The sequence below is a fragment of the Alligator mississippiensis genome, chromosome 3 (genome assembly GCF_030867095.1).
Source record: "Alligator mississippiensis isolate rAllMis1 chromosome 3, rAllMis1, whole genome shotgun sequence".
NCBI classification, from domain to species: Eukaryota; Metazoa; Chordata; order Crocodylia; family Alligatoridae; genus Alligator; species Alligator mississippiensis.
The window spans coordinates 71,763,335-71,778,501 of record NC_081826.1 but is presented as its reverse complement, the minus strand read 5'-3'; the positions used below and the strand labels follow the sequence as shown (position 1 = coordinate 71,778,501).

The window sequence follows — 15,167 nt, the reverse complement described above, 5'->3', positions numbered from 1 at the left end:
CCGCCCGCAGGCATCCAGCCCGGGTGGTCCCGGGGGGCACCGCAGCTGTGGAGGGAAGCACCGAGCCCCTGCACAACTCAGGCAGGCAGGCAAGCTGATAGAGAGAAAAGAAAAGATCAGGCTCAGCATTTTTTTTCCTTCAGTGAAGCCTGCCTGCACGGACTGCCTGAGCTGCACGGGGCCCAGTGCTTCCCTCCATGCCTGTAAGGTAGCAAACTAAAACACATTGGACATTTTTATTTTGTTGTGTCCCAAAATCATTTAACATGCAATACGCCGCTGACAGTGTAAACAGCAGCGCCATTAAAGCAGTGCAAAATGGCATTTAAGCTGCTTTAAAGGCCAATTTTGTGAAGTGTACAAACCCCACGGGAAAGAAACAAATGCCAAACATGTGCACTATGATGCCCACCATTTGAACTTTATTTACACTTAATGACTGTTGTCAGGAAATACCCAAAATAAAACCTTTTGATGACGTGATTGAAAAAGTCTATGCTTTCTTTGGGTATAGCATGAAGTGATGGTCATGTGTCTGAATTGGCTTCCATCTGAGAGCTTATCGGTAACATGACTTTGAAGAGAGTGTATGTCCAACACACTAGCCATCAAGCAATGAATTGTTCATTGCTTTGAGGTTCTGGTACAGGGATATAATAAAGGCTCTTCACAGAACAATACTGTAGTGAAAAGGTCAATGAATGTAACTAAGCTTCAAATTTAAGATCTTAGGAACTTTTAATGCTGTATTTCTTCTTGTGCTCCAAACAAAAATTCTAAAAACTATAAATTCTGTCTCTAAGGGCCTACAATCTTGTGAAATATGCTTAACAAAGCTGCAACATAACTTCATAATGTAACAGAATCACTGGTGTTTCAAAACATTTTCAGAGAAGCCAAACCAAGTGCCATCAAAATGTCAGAAAAGGCAGGTGTGGAAATCAAGTTTGCATTGTAATGCAGAAGGAAAGAGGGAAAAAAATGGATAAACTACGTGAGAACAAATGTTTGAATGATGCTGCAGGTTATTTCAAAGTTAATGCATTCTACAGCTGTTTGGGTATAGTTTTAGCCCAATTGTTAAATTATTTTCATAGTTTGAATGAACTGCTACAAAGTGTAACAGAATTATATCAAAGACGTGTGTCAGCAACTGATAAGGCGCTGTATGAAAAACTGAAAAGCTAGTGAAACAACAGGGACTTTTCTGTCACCTTGCCTGGACAATTATTTGGATTTGGAACATATGACATCAGAAATGTTAAGGTTACTCACACTGGAAGATTTGGCTAAATTCATGATTGTTGGTAACAGTGTTTTGTCATCAAGGCTTTCTGAAGTATGTAAGGTAGCTGTGTTGTTTTTAAGCATCCCCATACAAGTATCAGGTGCTGAACATTCCTTCTCCAAACTCAAAATAATTAAGAATGACCTGCATAGCACAGTGGGGCAGAATTGTGGTTTAACAATACTGTCTATTAAAAATGAGAGAGCTAAGAAACTTAATTTAGGTCAGGTTGTTGATGAAATCGTGGAGCATGAAAGATGAAGTTCCACTAGTAGTGGTGAATGGAAAAGAAATATTATTTTGATAATTATTTCTGTTTCTAACATTGCTGATTTTATCTTTTTTTCTCCTTTGTGAGAGTTCCCTGGCAGCTGCTGGAGAAGAAGCTCCTGCAGGAAAGGAAAGAAAGGCTCTGTCACAGTTGGGCTGCCTGAGACGCTAGTGCTACTGTGCTGCTTTCCTGTTGTTATTTTAAGTGGTGGACCGGCTGATGAGGAGACCTCACTGGGGCACACTACCGTATCCTGTAGAGGCCCCAGCACCAGTGAGGGTGCACCTTAACACACACACACAGTCATACATGTCATGAGTTTTGCTTGACAGCAGCTTGAGGTGCAGTTTCCCAGAAACTCCTGCACCTATCTCCTTCAAATTTCACAGGCTTTGTGGCCTCAGAAGGGGCTACCCAACCTGCTGGTTTCATTCAAATAAGGAAAGAAATTACAAAGTTATAGGCATTTTTGTGATTCTTTATTTCAATCATCTTAATCTTATTTTGAAAATTATTGCTGATAGCAGGCTTCTCTCTGCCTTTTTCTCCAGGTCTGTGATCGTTCCCCCAATTTCTTTTCTCTCTTATTTTGTCAAACTATGCTTTCATGGGGAATTTTAAAGTTGATTTCTCAGATTAATTCACCAAAGTCATCCCTAGTCAAAGGGGATAATTTTTCTTTATTCTTTGTTCTGCTTGATCTGTTTTCCTCTGCAGCCAACATATTTGAATCTGCAGACCTTGCGAGCTGTTCTGAATGAGAATCTCCCCACCACTTCTTCTGAGGAAGTAGCTTTTCCACTTGATCCCTGTAGCAGGACCTGGACCCAAAAGGCAGCCATAGTATTCTCTGCTGGCCAAGGGACTCCTGCCACTAGCCAGTTTCTGGGGATACCCTCCTTTTTCTACCACCTGTCATGGTTGATCTTATAGCACTTAGGAAGGCTGCCCCAGGGACAGAGAGAATGAGCCTCAGTTCCTCAGCTGTTTTGTATTTCACACGTCTAGCTGGCACTGATCTCTCCCTTCCAGCACTAGATCATGGCACTCCTGGCCCAGTCCACATCTTAGGGCACAAGCTGCCTTAGGGGTGATAACTGTAGCCTCCTGCTGCCCCCATAACCACACCCAGGGTGCACAAGTGTTACTCAGCATCAATTTGGAGGGTCCCCCCTGGTTCCCTGGTTCAGCTGCATTTTACAGCATTATTTACAATGACTCCAAGGTCCATTTCCCCAGCTGTAACAGCTAGGTTAAATCACAAAACCATTAGAAAATCACCCTAATCCTCAATACACTTTCATCTTCCCATCTGAATTATTGCCATTTACCAGTCCCTCAATGCATTACTACCTAGCTACAGTCCACTAGTTGGAGGCTACCTAGCTACAGTCCTAGCTACAAACCACTAGTTGGAGGCTGTAGACAAATCAGTATCATTAGTTATACCCCAAAGACCGTGTCTAACATGCACATGCGCTATATGAGATCATCCGGAAATATCACTACTCGATATATATTGTGACTCCCAGCCTGACTGTCTTGGGTTTCAAATGCATGTTGAGCATTCTTGAATGGGGGTTGTGAGCATGTCATGCTTTTCAAGCCACCACACAGTTGGGACTCACCTGTCCTGCATCCTGCCCTCATGCTCATCTGCCATGCCTTGATGTTTAAGTTCAGTTCTGGTTAATGATTCTTTGGGGTTTAGGTCCATCTGGCTGGATGGCTGGTTCTTCTGCAGGGCTCCACCTTCCCTACACCCTGCCCCTTTCCTCTTGGGCCTGTGGTGAAACACTAGCACCAGTTCTATGCTTGGGTTCCTACTTTAAGCCCTTCTCTGGGGCTCCTCCATATTTCTTAATTCATCATTGAATTTCTCTTATCTCTCCTTCCCCCAAACCAGTAGCTAGATGCCAAGTTGCTCCTGATTCTCTGATTGATTAATCATAAATATAGCATTAATTCACTTCCTATTTCTAAATCCAGTATGGACATTCAATCATGCTGTCCTCAAATTAATTCATTTCTTTTTCTTTAATTAATCTTATAAATTTATTCAACGGGTCCATAAATTAATTCACTTGTTTCTCAATTACATCTACAAATTTATTCAAAAATCTATCAATTAATTTACTTTGCACTTCGCAGTCACCTCTACAAATTCATTCACAGTTCACACATTAATTCACTTCTCACTTCTTAATCACTTCTATAAATTGATTTGAAATTCATAAATTTATCCCCTTTTTATTGATTCTTTGATCCTGGTTATTCCTTTGAAATTCTCCCAGATACATTCACACCTGGTCTCCCAACCCCCTATCAGGATCCATTCATATAATCCCTAGTGCCATGCCTTCATTGGTAGTCTCAGGGTATGGTTCTCATCTCTACTCATCCCCTGAGCACCTAACTCAGCCCTTGTTAACCCAGCCACCCACTTCACTTAGCTCTGTTTCCCAGGATCAGTCGGATCTTTGTTGACTCCTGGTCATGCTCCTCCGAGACTCCTCAATTCAGCCATCTGGGTCCCATGACTCCATGTGGGTCATATTGTACCCTCCCCTTTCCAGGGAAAGCCAAACGCTGGTCTCTCTTCCAGCTCTTCCTTAAGCTTCCTTATCAGCTCTCTGGGCCAATCAGGATGGGCTCATCCTGGCATAAGACTTCATGGCCTTGGAGGTCTGTCCCTTCCCTGGTGCACCTGCAGCCATATGATTCTCCTGGGACCACTCAGGTGAGTTCAGTCCCAACACATCTGACTTCTCACTTCTATAGCAGGGGCTTGACACCAACTCCTGCTACAGGGGTCTTTGGAACAGAAGAATTTGAGTATCTTAACATATATAAGATGAGAAAGCTCTGACAACACTGACTTGTCTGAATGATTACAGAGTGCAGTCTAGACAAACATGGAACCATTTAATATCATATCTTGGATGATGGATCCGGTCTTGACAACTTGGTGTGTATGAATTCTGTTATCATCGCCAAACATGCAACTCAGGGAAACTTAGAAGACACTAGGATCAGTTGCTGGAGAATGAGAAATACAGGCACTCCCCTTTCCTTCCCCACACAACATGCCAGTGGTGCTGCTGCAGGCAGAAGTGGGTGAAGGGAGGTGCAGCATGGGGGCCGCCTCTATGCCTGTTTGGTGCACAGGGCTGTTCAGGCCTGCTCTGCACCTGTTTGGTGCACAGGGCTGCGCTGAGCCACTCTGCACCACCATGATTCCTCACTAGGCTATATAAAACACTCTTGCATTTCCAGGACACTGATTTTAATTCTCACTAGCCAGCCAGGACCAGCCTCCAAAATCCAGGAATGTCCCACCAAAACAGGAACAAATGGTCACCCTAGATTTTACGTATATGGTCTGATCTTTCTGTGGAAATTGTTTTAAGGCCTGTCATCAGGACTAGAATACAGTCAAGGTTTGTTAGTAGCAATACATTAGTGCATTTGTTCTACATGGCTTCTAAGCAGTCATTTGACTGCATAGTAGCGAACATTACCAATAAGCCGCTGTTACTCCTGCCAGATCTTGCCACAAATGGCTATTGAGGTAGTCCATAAACTTGTCCATGCAGTCAAGTTCTTTCATTTCTTGTTTAGTTCATTTATTCATTATAGACCACTATTTCCAAAAAAGGGCTCTGGGTGGCCTATAATACAGAACAAAAAGTTACAAAAACAGAATGCAACAAGAGAAGGAAAGAGACTATTTTGTATAGAATACCCTAAGAATAAGAACATTTACCCAGGAAATGGGAGATATAGGCTATAACTTCTCAGGGTGATGGGATTCAAATGTATATCTCCCACCAATCTTTTTTTTTTGTTTTTTACTTGATGGCATATAAATGCCAGGTAAGTGTGCCAAACAACCAAACTCCTCTCTTCCTACTTATGATCCATCCTAATTACCATATTTAATTTAATACAACCCTAAATTTATTAGATTTCCATTATACTTACATACATACATATACATATAAACACATATACATACACACACACACACACACACACACATAAATACATATATAAAATTTATAAATTGGAATATTATAAAGACCTAAGTCTGTCTGTCTGTCTGTAACGCTTTATTCATGCTCTGATTGGCTGATACAAAAAAGCCAATCAGGGTTCTCCAAGCATGGGGGAGCGTCACCATGATTCCGAAGCTGCACCAAGGACTAGACAGAGGAGTGGAAAGTCGAGGCCAGCAGCACTGGCCTCAGCTTCCCCCCACCCCCCACTCCCTGCGGCATGTTACCAGATTTGCCCGTCACTTTGGGGTGTGCTCATTTATATGGGGCTGTATCTCTCCCTTCTGCAAGTCCTCACCCCCAATGGAGCTATCTTGCAGGACTCAAGGTTCAATGGGGCTGGGTTCCTCCAACCACCGAATCAGTCAAACACATGTACATACATAAACACACAGATCAACAGGACACGCCTGAGCCAGGACGGGTTATTCAGCATTGACAGGCTAACACCCTCATATGGCTTGAACTCAGTTCATCAGGGCAACAATAAAATGCAATCAGACACAAGCACACAAGTTAACAGAGTGCATCTGAGTCAGGCCAGACTATTCAGCATTGACAGGCTGACACCCTCAAGTGTCTTCAACTCAGTTCATCCCTTATTTCAGCAGGACAGTAATAAATGCAGTTAGACACACATACACACACTCTAACAGAGTATGACTGAGCAGACTGGGTCCGATCAGCACTTTCAGCTGATACCCTCATGCGCCTCAAAACTTAGCACGTCACAATCTCTTGTCACAAGGGTCCTAGTAGTAACCCCCTTGATAAGCAGACCCCACTGTGGTTTTGGGCATTACACGGATCTTTGGCTTAGGTAAAAGAATCATTGCTGCAGAGCAAATGGGGAGGTCAAGGGGAAGGAAGAGTACGTGAGGTTCAGAGAGAAAGTATAGCAACCAACTTGACCATAAAAGTTATTTATTGCTAGGTATATGAACTTATGATGACACCAGTAATAATAGCCATACAAGAGAGAGACAAATAAACAGTTACAATATTACATAGTTTCAATTAGGTTTTTGGGGAAGTCTAGTTCGTGTTTGATTAGCAAAAGTCAGCTTTTTAAACCTGTGCCTGGAATAAGAAAATAAAAGTCAGGTTCATGGAGGCAGAGAGAGAGAGAGAGAGGGAGAGAGACTAATCAGCAAAAGTCTGGTCTAGAAAGCTGTTCCTGGAGTGAGAAAGCAAAAGTCAGGTTTAGAAAGTTGTGCTTGGAGTAAGAAAATAGAAGTCAGGCTCCTGGAGTCCGAGAGAGAGAGAGAGAGAGGAGAAAAAGATTGCAAATTCTCTGATAAAACCCCCAAATCCTCGTTTAAAATTAAAGGCCTCCCACAGGCCCCCCCAGCCCTGCTGGTGCCCCTCACTCCCCCCACAACAGCCTCCCAGCCCTGTTCATGCCCCTCGAAAACCCACAGCTCGCAAGCCCTACTGATACCCCTCTCTAACCTCACAGCCTACCCCCCTGGCCCTATTGGTGCCCCTCACTCCCCAGCCACAGCCCCCTGGCCCTGCTCATGCCTCTCACTCCCCCCCTACAGCTTTGCTGGTGCCCCTTGCCCCCCACCCACAGCCCCTGCTCCCCCAGCCCTGCCAGAGTTGGCCCCCAGCTGCCAGGTCTACAGGCCCAGGTCTGCACCTCCTGCCCCTGCTCCCCCCTGCTGCAGACTCGGGCAGGGCAGCTCCCCCTTCTACATACACTCCCGGGGGTCAGGGGGGACCCGCGCACCCCAGATCTGTACATGGGGCAGGTGCAGGCTGTGGGCTCGAGGTCCCACTAGGCTTCCCTCCCCTGGGGCCTCTGCAGCCCAGTGGGCATGACCTGGCATGGCTGGGGACAGTGGGGCCACATGGGGATCTCCTGGCTGCTGCGAGCTTCCCCCCCACCTCGCTGCCCTAGCAATGCGCCCCCTGCACATGCCACTGCTTTGAGGGGTGCAGCCCCATGCACAGGAGACTCATCACCAGGGCAGTGCAGGGCAAGCAAGTTCTCTGTGTGTTTCCAGTGCTCCCTGCCGCACCAGGTGGGTGCAGAGGTGCCAGGGGAGGAAAGCAGGGCAGGAGCCCATGGCCGCAGCCTGTGCCTGCCCCACACACAGATCAGGGGGGCGCAGGTCCCTATGCCCCCTGGAAGTGCACACGGTAGTGGGGAGCTGACCCTCTCCCTCCCTCAGACAAGCCACCCATGGCCCCGTCCTGCTCTCCACTGGGGCCCTGCAGCAGTGCATTGTGGCTGGTCCACCTGGCTGGGCAGCAGCTCCATCCCAGCCCAGCTCCCTCTCTATAGGGGCCTCAATCCTCCGCTCCTCCACTTACCAGCTGGAGCTGTTCTACAGGTTGCCTGGGGCCACATCCATGTCCATGTACGTGGCACCTCCTGTCTCACCACCCTCCTCCCACACCCTCCAGGCTGGAACTCTGCCAGCCTGCAGGGAGCTCATTGCAAAATGAGAAATCCGTGTTTGCCTCTGGTAAAAGGAGAGTCTTTTTACCACTCCGTGGAGAACAGAAAACCTGGATCCCTGATGATCAGACACAAAAAAAATCATGATGAGAGTTTTAAAAATAGGATTTAAAAAAAATTAAATAAAATTTAAGTTTTTTATTTCTCTGTAGTTATTGAGGATTTATGGTGCCTTTGGATAACTGGTCAAGCTTTTTCTTTTTAAAAGCAGAACTGATGGACATTTTTTTAAATGAGAGCTGAGATTTTTACATAATCACTTGCCCACAGGAGTCCTGCCATTCATGTGTTTGCATTTGGATCATGACTTTATTGACTGATATTAACAAAAGAATAATTTGCTATTGTGTAACACACATCCTACAATATAGAAAGGGTTTTTTGTTTTTTTAAATAAAAATTGTTATCATTCTCAAGATATAGAATCTAAGTATTGGAAGGTTGTTTTAATTTCTGTTTCCCCCTCCTCCCAGCTCCAGCAGGGAAAGCAATGGCTTGGGTCAGGTAGCCCTCTGCCCCACCTATTTCTTCTCCCTGCAGCCTTCCTGACCCACTGCCACCTATGGCTCCTCACAGCCTCTGACACTTGCCTACCCACTTTCCCCAGTCTCTGCCCTCTCCCCTACTTATTGTCAGAAACTGCTCAGTCTGATCTATACTGGAACACAGCATGTGGAAGCTCAGCTCTTGCCTGGCCATGCAACAGAGTAGGCACTGCTGATTGGCCAGGCAGCAGAAGTTTTCATGTACTCCATTCTGGTGAAAGACCCCAGCCAGAGCCATCCTACACCTGACAGTAAAGGGGAGGGACGGGAGTGGTAAGAGCAGGGGAAGAGGGGGCAGAAACTTGGCTTCAGAGATCCAGCTATAGGCTATATTGGGAGATCAATGAAATATCTATAACTCTATTGTTTTAGCTCTGATTTGGGTGCAACGTGCAGAGATGGTAGCCTCTGCAGAGAGCATGAAGCCTGCCGAGTTTCAAGAAGACAGGTACAGGGGTTTGGGTGGAACTGCACCCCAAATTCTTGAAAGCAAAACTCATGTCACGTGTATGTGTTACACCACAGGAGAGTTGAAACTGCAGGGGTGGTGGCCCCTGGTGAGGCCACAAAGCCTGCCAAACTTGTGACATGGGTGCTTGTGCAACTGACTGTCTCTGTTTTGGGGAAGTTGATTGTCTCATGTCACGTGTATGTGTTACACCACAGGGGGGGCAGTTGATTGTATTGATTATTTCCTCTCCTTAGTCTGTGGTGTTGTAGGTGTTAATCCTTGCTAATGAACTCATTAACACCTACAACACCACAGACTAAAGAGAGGAAATAATCAATACAACCAACTGCCCCCCCTGTGGTGTAACACATACACGTGACGTGAGTTTTGCTTTCAAGAATTTGGGGTGCAGTTCCACCCAAACCCCTGTACATATCTTCTTGAAACTTGGCAGGCTTCATGCTCTCTTCAGAGGCTACCATCCCTACAAGTTTAATCCAAATCAGACAAAAAACAAAGTTATAGATATTTAATTGATCCCCCATTATACCCTGTGGCTGGAACTTCGAAGCAGCTCTGAAGCACTTCTGAAGCAGTTTGGAAGCTGCAAACCACTTCAGAAAGCATAAAGAAGCCAGCGCTTCGACCCGGACATGCTGCTTCAGACATCAAAGCATCCAAAGCTTCTCCGGATCCAAAGCACGGTCCGAAGCCTCGCACAACCCTACCCACTACGCATTTTCTCCTTCACAAATAGTTATGCATTTGGGGCCACAACTAGCAAGGGACTTGGGGGTTGCACCACACAGTGTTTAGAGTTCCTGCTGCCTGCTGTAATCCTGGATAGTTTTACAAGGAAAATCCTTTGTAATTGGCTCTCTATACAGAGTTCAAGACCTGCTGGAACAACTCCCCTGATTACAGAGAATGGGCTTGACTGGCTCTACAGCCATACTCCCCAAAAGAGTCTGCATTTTCACCAAAACAGTTCTTGCAGTCACAGCAAGATGAGTAAAGGTGAGTGTCTGGGATCAAAAATTTCATTTCTAGTTTGGAGAACTGAGTGTAGAAAATAATTTTGTAAAGGAGCATGAACTAGGAGTTGTAATATGGTATAGTACAGCTTTAAATTGCCTTGCTTGTCTAGTGGTTAGACACGAGAAGCATGGGTGCAGTCCAGGGAGTTGGGGGCTGGTAGAAAGGGGTCTGGCATCAGAATTGGAGTCAGGAGTCATAAGCCGAAGGTAGAACAGGCCAAAGTCAGAAGTCATAGCTGGAGACAGGGTGAGCCAAGGGTTAACCAGGCTCACAAGCCAAAAGCCAGTGCTGAAGATCAAACCAGAATCAAGACCATAGATTCTGCTGGATGCCAAGCAATGCCGAGGATCTTACCTGAATACCAGCACGAAAGCACATGAAAAGTTGGGAACAAGAAATTTCACCTTTGCTCAACAAGGATACCATGGGTTAGGTCTAGCATTTAGAGGCTAGAGTAGATGGGGCCTGCTGCCTGTGGCTTCAGGTGACTGGCTGCCCAGATTGCATCATGCAACTCAGCTGAGACCAAGGCATGGCTCTGGGGTTGTATCATGCGGTGCCTGCTTGCCCTGATCTGATTGTGACTGGCTGGGTACAGGGTTCTGGTCTGGCCTCATTGCTGTAAAGGTCCCTAAGAAAGCTGTAGTCATTAATAAGGGTGCTTGTACATGCAACGGGGTTTTAATTCTCCCTAAATTGAAATAGTGTGATTTTAAACACCCACGTTTTCCACCGTTTTAATTTAGGGAGCACTAAACCCCCCCATCACGTGTACACAGATGAGGGGGCCTGATCTGAGGGCCCAATCCTTCCCCCCACCAGCTTACCTGCCTCTCCCGTGGCGGAGGAGGGAGGGAAGGGGAGGCGGGGGAGTGGACAGCTGCCGGCAGGCTGAGCAGTCCCTGAGCTGTGCAGTGCCTGGTGCTTCCCTCCATGCCAACAGCGCTCCCCAGGCAGCACCCACTCGCTGGCACCTGGCCCGGGAAGTCCCAGCGGGCATCGCCACCATGGAGGGAAGCACCGGGCCCCACACAGCAGGCTTGACTGAAGTGGTGGGGTGGGGAAAGCGGTGAGGAGCCTAATCGGGTTTTTTTTCTTCTTCCTGGAGCCCATCTGCCTGAGCTGCACGGGGCTTGGTGCACTGTTCCTGCTGCCTGGGACCTCCGGGGAATGGCTGGCTTGCCCCTGGGGCACAGCAGCAAGGCAGCAGGAGGGCGGCTGGATATGCTGGCGGTGGGAGAAGGTGGCAGGGATGGTGCACAGAGCGCTGGAAACCCTCCAAGCCCGAGCTTCCCCGAGTACGTTGGCTTTCAGCACCCCATGCACCATTGCCCTTTGTTAGAAAGGAAACTAAAACACCTCAGACCCATTTCTACCACTTTTGCAAGACAATTTTGGTACTCACCAACAGTAGACAGTACACACAAGCACAAGACACTATCATTACGGGGATGGAAGCTACAGAAACGTGTCACAGACATCTAGCAAAGAGCACAGATCCACACAGAGGACTATATTTTGGTGTGCGTCACTCCCACAATGCACCACACAAAACAGCTGACTGCGGGCTTTCACCACACCAGTCGCATAAGAATGAATTTACCTTACATGTAACAAATTTTTGGTATAAAAAGGGTCAATACATAAGAGCCAGTTTACACATACATAACCTGCATAAAGCGAAGGAAACCTGTATTCATCATTTTGTATGATTCACATAGCTTAGAATCCACAGAACTGAAAGCAGCATAAACCAGAGGATGGCAGATTTTGGTCTGGGTAAAGTACTAATAATAGCTTTTATGTCAAACACCTGAACATGCACCATAAACCAATCTTAAAGCATATGAATGGGCCTAGACCACACATCCTCATAGATATTTAGGTAAATATTTGCCACCAATTTCAACAAATTAAAACACTTTCAACTATTTGTCTGAAGCAATGCTAGACAGTCATGGCACTCTGACTATCTAACTTGGGAAGTTTAATAACTGTGCTGCTTAACACTGTCCTTTTTAGCCAGAAACTTATGGTGACAGAAGTGACAAAAGACAAAGAAGGCAAGAAATGAAGGAAAAGTTTATGATTCAAGCAGTACAGGAAAAATAAACCACCACCAAAACCCCTGACAACACTATTTCACTGGCAGAGCTTACAATCAACTACTTCAGGTGTGGCTTTGGGTACAGTATTTAATACAGGGCTGCCCAACTTTGAAGTGGCCAGGGGCCACATGCCATGAAGGCTGCTTCTCTGCTGCCGGAGGGCCCCCAGGGTCATACATTGCACACCAGCTGCTGAGCTGCAAGGACAGTGCTGCACCGCATAGGTACCCCCCTGCTGTGCCATGCTGCACTGGTTACCCCCCCAGTCTGCACAGGGACCCTGAGCCTGGGCTCGCCAGACCCCACAGCAGTGATTTCCTGCCTTCACTTCCCTCCAGTGGCAGGAGCAGGAAAGAAAACCTGGCAGAGGGAGGAGCCTGGTGACAGCAACATTCACAGTGCTAAAGGAAACAGCACCTGGGTAGGAGGTGGACAGCAACAAATTAACCCATCTCAGGTCACAGGCTTCCCATGAGCCACTAACTGGACAGCCCAGATGTATCTCATAACTCAACCTGTAAGATAAAGTCCATAATAATAAGAGAAATGAAGTTGTAAATGCACTTGAAACAGTCAATTTGAAGGTAAAAGAAAATCAAGACCTAGAAAGCAATATGATATTGCTAGAGGAACCAATGTACCTTCTCAGCTAGTTCCTCAGCAGTCATGTTTGGATCATATGGAATGGGTTCTCCAATGTATGTGGGAAATTTGACTGGAAGCCCCCCATATGGTGTGGTGACTGGCAATCCACAAGTCTCATATAGCCACCTACTGACTTCTGTGTGTTAGATTAAATGAAAAAAGTCTCAGAGATCTGGAGCAATAAACATATATATTAAGATTAAGAAATGAGAAGAGATGCCAAATTTCCCAAATTAAATGACTCCCTCACAACCAAAAGGCAGGAAATGCTTCTCTTGCCTGCCATTATGCTACAGGCCTTCAGGGGACAGCCTCACCTTGAAACTGAAGACATGGTTAGTCTATTAATCCTGTCTAAAATAGCAACCCAGCCACACATTTAAGCAATTAATGGTACTCCAAAGAGGGCAACCATCCCTAAAATATTACATAAAATGTGTGTAATATATGGAGGGGAAAGCTGAGGGGTCACATCATGCCAATTTGGACATGTGGCATGCTTAGAACTGCCCTGAGGTCTTCAATCAACCCCAGTATGTTCCCACCAGCTGACCATCAGCTGATTGTAGGCTGGCTTCAGATCTTCACTGAGGCTCAAACCAGCCGTGGTGTATCCTCAGGCTGACCATCAGCCAAGTCCTGGTTGGCTGGCTTTAGGACCGCAATGGAGTTTGAACCAGCCCCAGTATAATCCATGCTAGAGAATAATCATTGGCTGACTCTGGGGAGCACACCAGGGCCAGTTGGAGCCCTGGTGCAGTCCCAATCCAGCCTCAAGCAACTGACTGTCAGGCACCCAACCTTCAACTTGCCAGTGCTGGAGGATCCCGGGATCATGATCCCAGCCTGCCCCTGCAATGGCAAGAAGGACACAACTGAGATCTGATCTCTGATGCCAATATCATGGTCCTGCTATACATGTTTGGGATAGCAGGAAGCATGACTGTTGGGAATGTGGATAACATCCTATCATGCCTTTAAAGGAATATCTGTCAGCAGCCTATGGCTCATGCTAGACATGCACGTTAAATGTCTGACAATCCATGGACACTTTCCATTTTCCACACAATCAGGAGCAAAGCAAAACCATGAAAGATTCAATGGAAGAATACACATTTTTGAGATACATATTTTACGATGGAAAAGTGAAAAATACTCAAAAGGAATATAGTATTTTAAATGCCTCTTAGTCCTTTCTTTAGGCATCATATATCCTTCGCAAACATTTTCAGTATACATTGGAATGATGGGCTGAGAAGAAGAATAAAAAAACAAAAAGATAAGAATTTAATATCGAACATGTAATAAGAAGTTGACATTTCTCGTCTGTCCAAGCACCCAATCATTTCAAGAAAGAAGAAGATATGTTCATGCTCTAACAAGCTTCCAGAGATAGATATGATCTGGCCTAGAAGGCTTGTCTCCAGTTAAGGAGTTATTCACGCTTATTTAGTATTGTGCATCAGAACCTCGAAGCTGGTCAAGGAATGGATTTGTCCTTAGCTACCACACCAGAACATCTAGTAGTCTTGTATATAAAGTACTTTCAAAGTGAGAGATGCAGCTTCAAAGGTCTTGTCTGAATTTGAGTAGTATAAAATGGCTTGAAATGGTGTCTTTCCTGTTCCAAAGGAGTGCCCTGACCAATAAGTTATGGACCACTATGAAGACCTAGATTATTTTCCCAAAGGGGAAAAACCTGAAATGTATGTGATGGGAACCCATAATATTTTGAGGTGATTTATGAAATGTCAGGTGCGTTTCCCAAAGTTAGATTTATTTGTATGGTGTTTGGGGTCTCTACTGGTAGCTACCCATAAGCTGTGTTTAGTTTTATCAGGTTTATATGTTTGCATGGACTGCAGCCATTGGTGCAAATAGCTAATTATCTTTTTTATAGTATGGCCAGAATCAGAGAATATTGAATTTATTGTTCCTCTCCTATTCACACAAGGCAGTTCCTTAGACTTTACATCCCAAATGACTGCTCAATAGCTTCAAATCATACCTGCAGGGGCCTATCCACCAGACAATGGTAATTTAGACTTTAAAAGGGAAGGGTGAGCAGGCTAACACCTGAAACAGTCTGAAAAGTAAAAAACTACTGTCAGATTGGCACAGGTTGTTTTTTTTGCTTCTTTCCCCAAATAGGATGGGAGTTTTCTTTTGCCTTTCCCTCTTATGTTTTTCTGTCTGGAATGAAAGAAAAAAGATATATGACAATGCCCATATCCATCTACTCCCCACTTGCCAGGTTTTAGGCCATGTCTGTCCTCCAACAGTGTCAGGTATAGGT

At 45.6% G+C, this 15,167-nt stretch overlaps 1 protein-coding gene across 1 annotated transcript in view; it reads right to left on the bottom strand.

The window, feature by feature from the left end:
* Window positions 1–3,603: 3,603 nt before the first annotated feature.
* The window catches only part of LOC102567790 (monoacylglycerol/Diacylglycerol O-acyltransferase), a 58,263-nt gene continuing 46,699 nt past the window's right edge, over window positions 3,604–15,167 (bottom strand). The window contains exon 8 of the mRNA XM_059724089.1: window positions 3,604–5,230. Coding sequence (XP_059580072.1) covers window positions 5,203–5,230 — 28 coding nt within the window. The 3' untranslated portion in view covers window positions 3,604–5,202. The remainder of the gene's footprint in view (window positions 5,231–15,167) is intronic.